This window comes from Pleurodeles waltl, chromosome 12 (genome assembly GCF_031143425.1).
Source record: "Pleurodeles waltl isolate 20211129_DDA chromosome 12, aPleWal1.hap1.20221129, whole genome shotgun sequence".
NCBI classification, from domain to species: domain Eukaryota; kingdom Metazoa; phylum Chordata; class Amphibia; order Caudata; family Salamandridae; genus Pleurodeles; species Pleurodeles waltl.
The window spans coordinates 684,525,169-684,539,225 of record NC_090451.1 but is presented as its reverse complement, the minus strand read 5'-3'; the positions used below and the strand labels follow the sequence as shown (position 1 = coordinate 684,539,225).

At 44.7% G+C, this 14,057-nt stretch overlaps 1 protein-coding gene across 1 annotated transcript in view; it reads right to left on the bottom strand.

Moving 5' to 3' along the window:
- Positions 1-14,057, bottom strand: part of DNAH2 (dynein axonemal heavy chain 2) — a 1,666,550-nt gene that overhangs the window by 17,608 nt on the left and 1,634,885 nt on the right. The window contains exons 84-85 of the mRNA XM_069218683.1: positions 7,462-7,576; positions 6,824-7,000 (exon numbers count right to left, since the gene is read on the bottom strand). Coding sequence (XP_069074784.1) covers positions 6,824-7,000; positions 7,462-7,576 — 292 coding nt within the window. The remainder of the gene's footprint in view (positions 1-6,823; positions 7,001-7,461; positions 7,577-14,057) is intronic.

Below are 14,057 nucleotides of genomic sequence, written 5' to 3'. Positions count from 1 at the left end.
ACCTCTATCTCTCTCACCTGTTCTTTTCTGAGGGCGAGAAGTTTGTGGTGACTCTTCGCTGTCTGATGAAGGATGCTCTAAGGCTTTCTGTTTTTGCAGCCATAAGAGAAGTCTACCCTCTCGGTCTTTGAGGGTTTTTTGACTAAAGGTGCGACAGATTTTGCAGTCTCTCACCTTATGGTCTGGATGAAGGCAGTAAATACACTTCTTGTGGGGGTCCATCAATATGTAGTCTCTTCTTCCCACAGTTGTCACAGTCTCTGAACAGACCCTTCTTTGCCTTTTCAGACATAGTAAAGTTGTAACTAGTTTCCTGAGAGAAAAAACAATCTTCAGTCAGAAAATAGGAAAAAAACTGAGCAGAGCTCAGGGAGACTCCCTTCACACGACGTGCGGTAGAAAATCTGAGGGAATTCAGCCTCTGTTGGGAGTGTTTGGGAGGGGCTGAATCCTGATTGGTTGATACTCAAGTTTGGGTCTTTTCACAAAACAAAGTGGATAGACTGTAAAATACCCTATGAGGCCTACTAGGGCCTACTGGTTTTACTTTTACTGACTTACTGCTTTTTATATATTTAAGTTTACCGTGAGGCTCCCACCTCGACGACGGGGATGATTCAAGCATGTGAATCTATGAAAGATCCAATACTGGAGAAACATTTTTACATTTTCCTACGTTTTACCACAGGGAGATCACTTTTCATGGTGTAGCACCTTCTCTATGGGTTCCTATTTAAGAATTTGTCAGATTTTTTCTTTGAGTTCCTTTGAAGGGCTTGTATTTCTCGAGTGTTAGTGGGTTAACTGTAGGTTTATCTACAAACTGTAGTACAAGTCTGTGATAAAAAATTTCCGATCCCCAAGAGTCTGATGTTATTTCCTTGCACTCTCCATGGTCCAACCACTGTCTGTATGGCTACCAATTCAGCACACTGAGAAAGCTACCTTACAAATCAAGGACAATGTCCTCTTGACTATAGACAAAGTCGAAACATACAAAAAGATGAGATGAATGCTTGCAATTTGTCTAAACACCGGTAATCGCACTGGGTAGCATTTCAACTCATTTTTCTTTTGCCCAACATGCAACTTCAGATTAGACCCAGCTACCTGAAAATCAGCCTTGAAATTGCTACAACAGGCATGGTCCAACCAAAAATGCCACGCCAAGTTGTCTCATAACCGGAACACAAGCAACCCAAGACCGGATACAACCTGACTGGGGATTGTTAGTCAGATGCAGCTTGGTTCCAATGGCGCTGTCAAAGTCAGGTGCATCAGCTTCTCTCTTAGCCCTTTCTGTTGGAAGGATCGCTTGGCTTTCATTGTTGCATTCCTCCTGATTACCATGATACCCCGTACCTGTGAGTAATAACCTTTTTTTTTCTCACCTTGAAAATGCCCCAAGTGGGTAAGGATAGCCCAGGGAACTTTTACCCCTTTTATTAGGGCATGCCCAGAAATCATTCCCACCCACCACTACCTAGTGCCAGGAATAAATGTGGCACCGCCAGGCACCCACTTCAGAACACCTGCCTAATCGGTAGAAGATCAGAAGAGGACTGGATCTGTGGTCTGTGACCTAAGAGGAGCTCTGAAGAACTCCTTCTTAAACCCAGGACAAACTAGTGTACTCTGAACCTCATAAGACTGACCTCCTGTTCAATCTACAGGGATAACACAAGCTATAGGAGACCTTTTCCCAGAAGTACCCAGCTGACCAGTGCTAACTGATTTGGATTGGATTTAGCTTTTTGCCACTGTCTGACACCCATTCACTAATTGACTCCGCTGAGGTCTTGGTGGTAGGGTGGTAGAAGTATACTCCAGCAGTGAATAAGACTTAAAAGACTGAGGGCCTGATTTAGAGTTTAGCGGATGGGGTTACTTTGTCAGAAATGTGATGAATATCCTGTCCTCTGTATTACGATTCCATAATATCCTATGGAAATCGTAATATGGCAGACGGGATATCCGTTAGTGACTAAGTAACCGTCTGCCAAACTCTAAATCAGGTCCTAAGTCAGAAGGAAACATCTCTGGGTGAATGTGGTTGGTGTAGCTGACCCTCGCTCCATTGCGGTTTTGCCTGAAATTGAGGGTAGGCTCCGATTCTACTCGACTATGGACTATCATTTGCATGTTGCACATTTTGACACTAGTACTACTTAAAAAAAAAAAAAAAATCATATTTCAGGGCCCCGCTTTTTGAACTGTTGTCATGTTGGTGTACTTTTATTACTTTTACTCTATTTTTCTTATTTGGTTTGGGATTATTATGTTGGCACTGCTTACTTTAGACACTGCTTTAATTTAAGCCTGTCTGTTCTGTGCCACAGCTATCAAGGGGGTTTATCTCAGATTAATTTAGAGACTTAAGGGTTCCTCTTGGAAAGGTCGGTAGTCATTCATCCCAAATAACACTAATTTGTTACAGTGAAAGCTACAGAGGGCTCTGAAGACATATTTTTTGATGGGGGTGCTTCCAATGTGTGTGTTTTTTAGCCAACATAAAATGTTTCTCTGAAGATGCCCGTGGAGATATGCATTTAGCAGATTTACTAAAAGTTGCACAGCTATCACAGCCTCATGGTTTATCACCTGATTTGCACAGAAAAAAAACATTTTTTGTACTAAGTCATCAGCACAGACCTTTGTGACCCCACAAATCTCACAAGGTTTAGAAAGAGTCCTTTTGTGAAAGAATTCAGCCAATATCCAAATGAAAAAAAATCAAAAGAAATTGTACTTCCATTCCTTTTAGGGGGAAAAAAACGGTATCTGCTGTCCTGGAGTGTTGATTTAGTCAAAACAATTCTGATGAGTAACAAAAGAGCAGACTTCAAAAGGATACACTGTCGCTTGATTCCAACAGATAGAAAATCTGGCAATTGGAGCCCTGAGCCTGTCTGTAGGAATCTGGCTCTGTATATACAATACTAAAATGAGGTATGGTGTGTACAAAGTCCAGGCATTTCCCCGAGACTTAACAGAGGCTAAAGTACATAATACTAATGCTCTCTTTTTGTGGTAGTGTGGTCAAGCAGTTAGGCGTATCACAGTGTAGTGCACAGCATTTGTTGTACACACACAATGAATCAATGAGGCACACACACTTAACTCCAGGCCAATAGTTTTTATATTGCAAAATATTTGTTGTTACTTTATTACTAGAACCAAAGGATCTTTGTTGCAGATAAGTACAGTTGTAAGTAATTATCAAGCATATGTATCAAATATAATTTTATTGGATTTTGCGATAAAGCAATTTATAAGTAAGAAACACTTTTTAATTTTAAAAGCTGACACTGAGTGCAATTTTCCATTTGACTCCATAGAGCCCTGGGAGGGGAAAGTGTTAGCACAGAAAACAGGTAAGTATACAACTAACAATTCCTGTCTTCAGAGGTTAGAATGTCCACAGGTCGAAGTTTAAATTGACCTGTAAAGTGCATCAACAGCAACACAGGGCTGGCAGTGTGCAGAGGTCAAAATTGGGGTGGGGTTTGCAATGGAATCCTATGAGGATTGGTGGACTTTAAAAGAAGAGAGCCCTGGGGGGCCACAGGTCAGCACCAAACATACACCCTCAGTGGCACTGGGACGACTAAGTGCAGGGGCAAATACAGCATTGGGCGTCCAATGCTTTTCAATGAGGGAACCCCAGGGGTCACATAGATGCTGCAGGCTGGGTCCAGAGGGTCGGTTCCGGGAAACCAAAGGCTGGACGGTTTCCTCATTTTTAGAGGCCAAACCCAAGCATCCACCCGGTTGGCATGCCCCCCGGAAGTCCTGACATAGGATCTGTCACAAACATCTTGGTGTGACAATCCGTACAAAGGTTAGACTCAGTTGTTTTAGGAGGGGACATTTCTCTTGCACACTGTTATAATGTCTAAAAAATTAACTTAAGAAAACCTTGTCATAGACAAAGGAGTAGAGCTTCGGATCTGTGTCTGAAGGCATGGAAAGAAAGCATCTGATGTAAGCGCACGAGTGGCACCTAAATGAAGTTCCGTCGTCATTACTGGAGCAGAACAACATCGACGTGGAGTTGCACAATGCCATCTACTAAGACGTCGAAGTACTGCTTTTGAGTTTTCTAGATACAGTCTGGAGCATGGGTAGTACACTGCTCTGGTGCATTTGTGGTACTCCTCAGCAGTGTGAAAGAATGTTAAAGAAAAACTACACAGTACCAGCATGTGGGTGAGGTATTCAAATCTAATGAATTTGCAGAACAAACAGCGTCCCTTAAAATAAAAATGTTATGAATGCCTCCTTATGAATGGGATCTGTATTTTTCTGTTTAGTAGGCCTTAACTACCATTGAAAAACCCATCACCTTTTAATATCTACTATGTGTAATTTAAACTTATTTTGAAAGCAGTACAGAAATCTGGAACATTTTAGTTTATCTTAACCTTCTGGCTTGCAGGCCTGAGCCCCCGTCACCTAGTGACTTTTAACCTACTCAGCCTGCTCTGTTTTAGCGCATTTATTTAATTATTTCTTCCAAGAAGCCTGCTATGATTATAGTTAGAAAGATGTTTTGATTTCACGCTATTAGTGCCACTCTGTGAAAGCGTAACTATCAGCGTCAAAGACAAATGAGATACGTAGGTATTCTCATCATGTACTTTCCCACTTACGTGTGACAGTAACATAATGTACCTTTTCAGGGAATTGTGTAATTGCTGCCCGAAGCATGCCTCCTTATCTATTGTTTGGGAACATACCTATGTCAGGGGTCCGACAAGGTCTGTATAAATACATCTCCTGCAGACAGGGTTATCAGAGGGATTCCTACCGGATGCCATCAACGCTATCTATGCTACACGTCGCTTTGATGCAGACCCAGCCTTTGTGTCCCCACGAAGTTTGATCTAGAGACCTCATTCCAAGGTAGGGAGTTGGGGGGATCTTCTCATGGAAATTGAATTGGGAGATTAGGTTTATCACACGTAGCTCTCTTTAGGTCAGAGATTAGGTTTATCATGCTAGGGTATTAGGGTTAATTTCACATCTACATCACATCTTATGTTATTACAAGATGGTGGGGTCTTTGTATTAATGACTTCCGTTTTTACCATTCTGTTTCTTGCATTGTTCATTATCTTAATCATTGCAGCCCATGAAATTTACAGTAGATTGCAGTCTTGTTAATAAAAACTACTGAAAACTTCACTGCATCTCCTTTATTGCCTGTGTGTGACTGAGACTTATTTTATTGCTCATGTGAGGAAAGGGTAACCTCCGTTTAACCACGACTCCCCTGAGATGTCGCACTCGATTCCAGGTATAAAGGTTGCCACAAATCATCTTCTACTATTTGGGTTTTTGGTGAGGTACTGCTTGCGAACCAGGAAAGTTGGACCAACAATTGAGACTTGTTGTAGGATTGGCCTAGTCGCCTACAAACAAAAAGTGCTATCATCCCAAAACCAGCAGTCTTGCCTAGAGCAAGAGTCGAACTACAACACAAAAGACCAAGTTACTTATCTTCGGTAACTAATTATCTGGTAGAGACTCTATCTAGCTGCAGATTCCTTACACCCACCGAAGCCTCCCCGCTCTGCGGATATTTTTATACATATATATAATTATGTATATATGTTTTTTGGCATTTTTGCCTTTCTGAAAGGCATGTAAGAATTTTTACTTCAAACAGTCAAGTGAAAATGATAAAATCAATAATTGTTAGTTATTCCATGACTGCGCTTCTGGCATGGAAAGTTGTGGGAAAAGAACTGAGGTACACGTGCCGAGGCGGCATTTATATAGACAACCGTGATGTCATAGACGGCTCCAACGACGCTGACGAAGCATGCAGAGCCGGACGACGCACGCGGATCCGAATGGCGCCACCGACGGCGCGCGCAGGGTACTGCTCAGCAGAAAAATTCCGGATTTGGAGCTGACGCCAGGGAATTCTAAGGTAAGGAATCTGCAGCTAGAAGTCTCTATCAGATGGAACCATATAAAATTAGGGCTAATAGGCAAAACATTCTGAATCTGATAAAAGGTCTGTTAAGTGGTAGAGTTATAAAAATGATATGCTACCACCACTGTTTAATGTCAACAGCCCAAGACATAGACAGCAGTCTTGTGTTAGCTAGATGTCTCAGAACCAGGCTATAGACCCCAGCGTCAAGAGAACTGGCATGTGCCTCCGGCCACACACTGGATCAACATGTTGGGTCAAAAATAGTCAGAATACCAAATATCACATGCAGTTGTGTCATTCAGGGTAGGAGTGCATGCCTGTTTATTATGCAGGGAACATGCCTGTTCCAAAAGTCTTTCATCTAAATGTAAGGCAGGCATCTTGATTAAGAAAAATAAAGATTTCAACGTCATATCAAAAAAAGGAAGGCTGACCACTGCACTGAACGAGTGTTTAGCTTTAATTTCTAAATTAGCCAGTCATTCCACTTCTGTTTCTTTCGCCCAGAAGTGGCTTGGTTTGATCATATCAAACATTTATTTAGCTGCGTTGATTTTGACCTGGATTCAAAGAAGGGCTCAACCAAACAGTGAAAGTTCAGTTTTCACACATCACTTTGTAAAGCTACTGATGTTAAGACATTTATAAGCCTGCTGTAACTTTCCAAAGATATCCAGTTTTTCTCCCTTTTGTTTCAGTCACTGATAGTCGTGGCACAATAACTATGTTGCTATCAAAAATATTCCCTTTGAAATATGATTAGTCTTTTTAACCATACAACTACCTCAACTCTATTTCAAACAGGTCTCTGTCAATCATTTTTTTATATCATCCCACCCTTCCACCCACAGGAGTTCGCCCCTACTTTGTACATACTGTATTTTGTCGCGCGGACAACTGCAAAACAGCAGTTAGGAACCCAGTGGGGAAGGTGAATGCTGATAGCCAGAAAACGGGTGGAGGATGAGCTGTCTCTGCCCACTTCGCAAACTGGTCAACTCGCTCTCTTAGGTCTCTGGTCCAGGATGCTAGAAGCTTATTGGAAGGGTAAGCCTGCACAAAGAAAAACAAACTGATGAATGAAAAAGGAAATATAATTTTGAAGTTAACGATATTGCTTGTGGAATATTAGTATTTACCCTCTCAACCTGTTGTCTTTGTCATCCCACAGTGAACATAACTGATTAGTAAAAATCTCCACAGTGATCTTACCGTGGGGCACCTCTACTTAACTCCCATACTTTGCTTGTTCCACTCTTCTTATGTTTTATCACGTGCTACCTCAACTCCTACTGGTCCATAATCTGTTCATGGATCACTTGTCAAAGCGTCACTTAATTCCCTTCAAATGAACCCACTATCTTGCCCTCTTCTCATATTTCTCAGCCTTTGTAATTAGGTGTTGATTGACTAGGCACTGTTAAACTCACTTGATAACAATGTGCCGATGTCTGCCTAAACTTGATGCCCTTGCTGTCCCGAGAGCATTGCAGTATTATGAATTGTCAGTTTACCTTCGCCCATAGTGAGGGCACACGAGCATCAAAGATACAGTTAAATGTTTCTTCCAGACTAGTGGACATTACAACCAGACCTTGAATTCCCTTTTCCAGCTCAATCAGTGAGGACCTAGCAAAGAAAACAATATGACAGAGCAGTTAGCGTACATCTGAGTGTTAGGTAGAAGAAAATGCCACAGAACAAACAGAAGTCAAAAAAATCTAAAAGTGTACACATTTAGGCCACACAATTTAGAGTTCTGTTAATTACAACTGGCAATCAAAGCCATCAAGAAGAGGAGTCTTTAGAAGAATCCCCTGATCTGGAGAATCAGGAGGCACAGGATGTGAGGACTGGCATTTGTTACGAACTTATCAGATGTTATGAATTGGGTGACTTTACCTAGAAAAAAACATTTAGCACAGGTAGCACAGATTGTAGCTACCACAGAGGCATTCAAAACGGCAGGCCCTAGATTCAAAGCATGATTGCTGTAAAAAAAAGGCATGGTGTGCAGGCGGTATGAAAGTACAGGACATTTGCAAGGCAGCTGTAGGAAGCTGGCCTGGTGTGTGGTGGGTACCCAAATTACTTACACCTTATACCAGGTCCAGGTATCCCCTCTTAGTGAAGTGTAGACAGTGTCTAGAAGTCAGGCTCTCTAGAGGTAGCAGTGGATGAGCAGCCAAGGATTATCTAGGACACATGCAAACACTCATGTAATACCACTGTAGTCACACAGCATTTACGCACATGAAAGAAAACACTCAGTTGTACAAAAATAAAGGTACTTTATTTTTGGCACAACTCACCACAAAATACAGACAGGTGTCCCAGTGCAAAAAGTAATAGCCAATAGTGACCCTAGGGGAGGAGCACAAACCATATACTAAAAAAATGGAATGCGAACAAGGTGCCCCCACCAATGTATGTAAACTGTGTACAGGGGAGCTGGGGGTATTAGAAAAACACAAACATAAGTATCACAGTACCCCCCAGCAACCAGGAATGCAGGAGTGAAACACTGGATTTTCCCCAAACCACCCAAAGGAGGAAAAGAAGAAAAAGAAGGCACCCAGAGAAGACTGCAGGAAAACCAGCGGTGGATTCCTGAAATAAGAAGACCTGTGGAGAGAGGGGACCAAGTCCAGAAGTCACAGCAGTGTCTGGTGGGAGCCCCTAACCACCACACTGAAGATGCAGGAGTTGGTCGACAGTGAAGAAGAACAGGTCAGCACTGCAGCCCTGGTGCCAGAGAAGAGTTCCTGATGGATGCAGAAGGTGTCCCACACTGGAAGAAAGATTGCAGACGGGTGTCGGTGCAGGAATTCCACCAACAGGCCTTGGCAAAGGCAACTTCGCAGTAAGAGGAAAAGAGGTGCTGCTGGACACCAGCAAGGCCCAGGAGGACTCAACCCAGGAGGGGGAGTCACAGGGAACCCTCAGCATCGCAGACAGTCCACAGGAGCAGAGGCAGCACCCACAGGAGCCCCACAGGACAAGGGCTCAGAAGGTGCAAGAAGGAGCACAACAAAAGAGGATCCCATGCCGCAGGAGAACCATGCAGGAGGCTGGGATTTGCAGGAAGGAGTGATGGGGACTGGAGCTGCACGTTGCCTGAAGATCCCTTGGAGGAGACGCAAACAAGCTTTCGCAGCTACCAGAAACGTGGTGCACGGGGGTATTGTCCTATGTGGGAAGGCAAAGGCTTACCTCCACCAAAGTTGGACAGCTGGCAGAGAGGACCAAGAGGACTACTCTGGACCACCACCTGTGATGCAGGACCCACGCAGCTCAGCAGGACAGGGGATCCATGCAGCCTGTCGTCGCTTGTTGTAGGTGCCTGCGGTTGCAGGGGAGTGACTCTTTTACTCCAAGGGAGGTTCCTTCTTCTTCTTGTGCAGGCTGAAGAGTTCCAGTCTTCTGAGGATGCGCGGTCAGGGAACTGTTGAAAAGCTTGCAGGAACCCTGGATGCAATGTTGCAGAAGAGACTTCTTCGTGTATCTGCAGCATGTAGGTTCCTGGAGGGTCCAGTTGCAGTTCTGGTGGCCAGACGTCGAAGCAGAGGTTGCAGAGGAGTCCTGCTGGAATCTTGCAAGCCGAATCTGAGGACCAACCCCAGAGGAAGACCCTAAATAGCCCTGAAAGGGGGACTAGTCACCTAACCAGGTAAGCACCTATCAGGAGAGGGCTCTGACGTCACCTGCCTGACCTGGCCACTCAGATGCTCCCAGAGTTCCCTGCCAACCTTAGAAACAAGATGGCGGACCCAGGAACACTCTGGAGGAGCTCTACGCACCACCCCTGGGGTGGTGATGGACAGGGGAGTGGTCACTCCTCTTTCATTTTTCCAGATTTGCACCAGAGCAGGGGCTGGGTGTCCCTAAACCGGTGTGGACTGGATTATGAATGGAGGGCACCAAATGTGCCCTTCAAAGCAAAACCAATGGCTTGGGGAGGCTACCTTCGCAAGCCAGGCACACCTATTTCCAAAGGGAGAGAGTGTAACACCCCCCTCTCAAAGGAAATCCTTTGTTCTGCCTTCCTGGGCTTCAGCAGATCAAGCAGCAAGAGGGCAGAAACCTGTCTGAGGGGTGGCAGCAGCTGTGGGTGCCCGGAAAACCTGTAAGACTGGTGGTAGCAATGCTGGGTGTCCTCTAAGGATCCCCCAGAGTGCATGGAATCATACAACTAATACTTGCAAAGGTATTGGGGTATGATTGTGACATGTTTGATACCAAACATGCCTAGGTTCAGAGTTACCATTGTGTAGCTGGGCTTAGGTAGTGACCTATGTCAAGTACACTCATAAAATGGCATCCCCGCACTCACGAAGACCAGGAAAATGGAGCTGGAGGTCGTGGGGGGCACCTCTAATGTTGCAGGGGAGCCCTCACACACAGGTACTTGCACCCTGCACTGTGGGCTAGGAGGGCCTGCCATAGGGGTGACTCACAGTGACCTGGTAGTGAAAGGGTGCATGCACCCTTTCATGCAGGCTGCAATGACAGGCCTGCAGAACACTTTGCATGGGCTCCCTGTGGGTGGCATAATACATGCTGCAGCCCATAGGGATCCCCTGGTACCTCAATGCCCTGGGTACCTATATACCATATACTAGTGACTTGCATGGGGTATCAGTATGCCAAATGTGAGGTGAAAAAGGTTCTGGCAACCAAGTTGGAAGGGGGAGAGCATAACAACACTGGGGTCCTGGTTAGCAGGATCCCAGTGAACACAGTTAAACACACTGACGAACAGGCCAAAAGTGTGGCTAACTAAGCTAGAAAGAGGCTACTTTCCTACAGCAGCCTCTTGGAGGTCCGTCCATACATTCACAAAGCACTACTGCTTGGACACTGACACTCTAACTGATTGTCAAGTTGGACAAGAAACATTGAGAAACCTTTCCAAATAGATTATCTTGTCCTCCTAGGTACAATTTACACTTTCTTAAACCTATTTGATACCAAATAATTTTGCTTGCGGTCTCATAGTGTATGATTACTGACAGCCGCTTCAGAAGGATATTTGTTAGCTTGCTGCTCTATTCTAAGTTAATGACTATTAGGGAAGATCCTACGATGCAGAAGGATAAGTTACTTACCTGTAAATCCTAGTTCTCTTCCAGGGGTATCCTCATCAAAGTCATAAACATTGAATATTCCCGCCCTTGTGCGGGGACCCCGGAGCATATATAAAATACACACATATTATACATGTGTAGAAAACAGTCATGCAGGCTATAATGTTAAAAACAGGCTAAAATGCTTTATTTCTATGAAGTTTTTTTAAATTTATATTATAAAACTACAATAGAGCATAAATATCTACCCAAGCTCCTAAAACTAGGCTTAGGAAAGTAAGCAGCAGCAAACTCTAGAGAAAAAATAGAAAAAACTGCATTGAAAACAATGAAGCATTCTTAGCCAATAGGCTGCATGCAGGTTAACACAGGAGACCCATAAAAACTTTGGCACCGTGCCTTTAAGACCCTGAGCACCTCCAGTATCCCACCATGCCTCGGGTGAAGGAAAGGTGACAGTTGGTTCACAGTTAGGTCAGTTCTTTTTACGGTGACAATTTGTATAACTGATTCAAAATACAGTCTGCCCTGCACTTCTAGGAGACGTGCGTCCGGGGAGGAGGGTGGGTTGTTTATGACTTTGATGAGGATACCCCTGGAAGAGAACTAGGATTTACAGGTAAGTAACTTATCCTTCTCTTCCAGGGGATCCTCATCAATAGTCATAAACATTGAATAGATTAGCAAGCCCATCCCTAAATCCAGCGGACTGTCCGATAGAAGTGCAGGAATAGATAGATATTACGCAAATAGATTTCTTAGAGAGGCCTGCCCCACTTGGGCATCCGCTCTTGCATCTGAGTCTAAACAGTAATGTCTAGTAAACGTATGGACAGACTTCCATGTAGGAGCCTTACAAATCTCAGATATAGGAACATTGTTAAGGAGGGCAGTAGTAGCCGCTTTTCCCCTTGTGGAATGCGCTCTAGGCCGCGCTAGTAATTGTTTATTAGCTAGCTGGTAAGTATTAACAATACAAGAAACTATCCATCTTGATATTGTTCGTTTAGATGCTGCCTCTCCTGTCCTCAAATGACCATAGTTTACAAACAAACGGTTAGAGTGTCTAATCGATTTTGTCTTATCCAGAAAAAATTTCAGCACTCTTTTCAAGTCTAAGGAGTGTAATGCTTTCTCTGCCGGAGTCTCCGAATTGGGAAAGAAAGTCGGTAAAGATATGGTCTGATTGATATGGAATTCTGACACCACCTTCGGAAGGAAAGATGGGTGAGTTCGTAGAACCACTCTATTGTCATGAAAAACTGTGTACGGTTCTTTGGAAGACAAGGCCTGGATTTCACTGACCCTCCTCGCTGAAGTAATGGCCACTAGAAAAGCCGTCTCCCACGTAAGGTGTTGTAAAGAGGCCTTATGTATAGGCTCAAAAGGAGGGCCCATAAGCTTTGCCAAGACTATGTTCAGTTCCCATGGAGGAGAAGGTCTCCGAATGGGCGGAAAAACTTTCTTCAAACCTTCTAAGAAATCCTTGACTACAGGTTTCGTAAAGAAGGATTCCTGAGAAGGTGACTTGCGATAGGCTGTAATAGCAGACAAATGTACCTTAATAGATGATACCTGCAGACCGGACTTCGCTAGATGAAGAAAATAGGACAGTATGACATCCTCCTGAGCACGTATGGGATTATGACCTTGCTGACAGCACCATATGTAGAATCTCTTCCACTTAAAAGCGTAAGAACGCCGCGTGGAAGGCCGTTTGGACTCTTTCAAGATGTTCATGCACTCCTGTGAGAGCCCTAGGTGCCCATACTGTAGGAATTCAGGAGCCATGCTGTTAAGCTCAGAGAGGGTAGGTTGGGATGTAGAATTCTGCCCTCCATTCTGCTCAGAAGATCCGGTCTGCACGGCAGCCTCCTGTGAGGTTTTTCCGACAGGTTGAGGAGATCTGTGTACCAGAATTGACGGGGCCATTGTGGCGCTATAAGAATCATTCTGGTCCTGGATCTGTAAAGTTTGCTGATCACTGCCGGAATGAGGGGAATCGGCGGAAAAGCGTAGAGAAATATCCCTGACCAGTCGATCAACAGGGCATTCCCTCGAGATCCCGGACGGTAAAACCTGGATGCGAAGTCTGGGCATTTCTTGTTTACTTCGTCTGCGAAGAGATCCAGTTGAGGCCGACCCCATTGCGCGAAGATGTATTCTGCGACTTCGCCGTGTAGGACCCAATCGTGAGCGTCCTCTAGGTGTCTGCTCAGAAAATCTGCTTCCACGTTCTGCTGACCTGGCAGGTGCACCGCTGTAATTGACATTCCTCTGGCCAGGAGCCAATGCCATATCGCTTGGGACTCTCGCGATAGGGGTAGGGATCTCGTTCCCCCTTGTTTGTTCAAGTAATACATCGTGGTTGTATTGTCCGTCTGTATTAAGAGCGTTTTCCCCTGAATTAGTGGTATGAAAGACTTGAGAGCCAGATGGACCGCTCTGAGTTCCAGCAGATTGATGTGGTACTGCTTTTCCTTGTCTGACCACAGACCCTGCGCTTAAAAGGGACCCAGATGAGCCCCCCATCCCTGAAGAGACGCATCCGTTACTAGGGTGTCGGATGGAAACACCTGGTGAAACGGAGCACCCACTGACAGGTGAGGTCTGTGCATCCACCATCTCAATGACTGAAGTGCTACCGCCGGTAACTGCACCGTCTCCTCCCAGCGACCTGTCCTTTGGCTCCAGTTGGTCTCCAATGCCTCTTGGAGGGGTCTCATGTGGAGTCTGGCATTTGGGACAATAAAAATGCATGATGCCATGGAGCCCAGTAGCGATGTCACCTGACGTGCCGTAGGTGCGTTGGCTCTCAACAGGTCCTGACACTTCCTGCCTATTGAGGATAGTCGTTCCTCCGAAGGATACACTTTTTGGAGTTCTGTGTTTATGATAGCTCCCAGGTAGTGAAGATTCTGTGTTGGAATCAAGGTTGACTTTTGGTAATTGACCTGAAGACCTAGAGCTTCGCAAACTCCGAGTACAATGTCCCGATGGCTTCTCGCCTGCTCCGGAGAAGA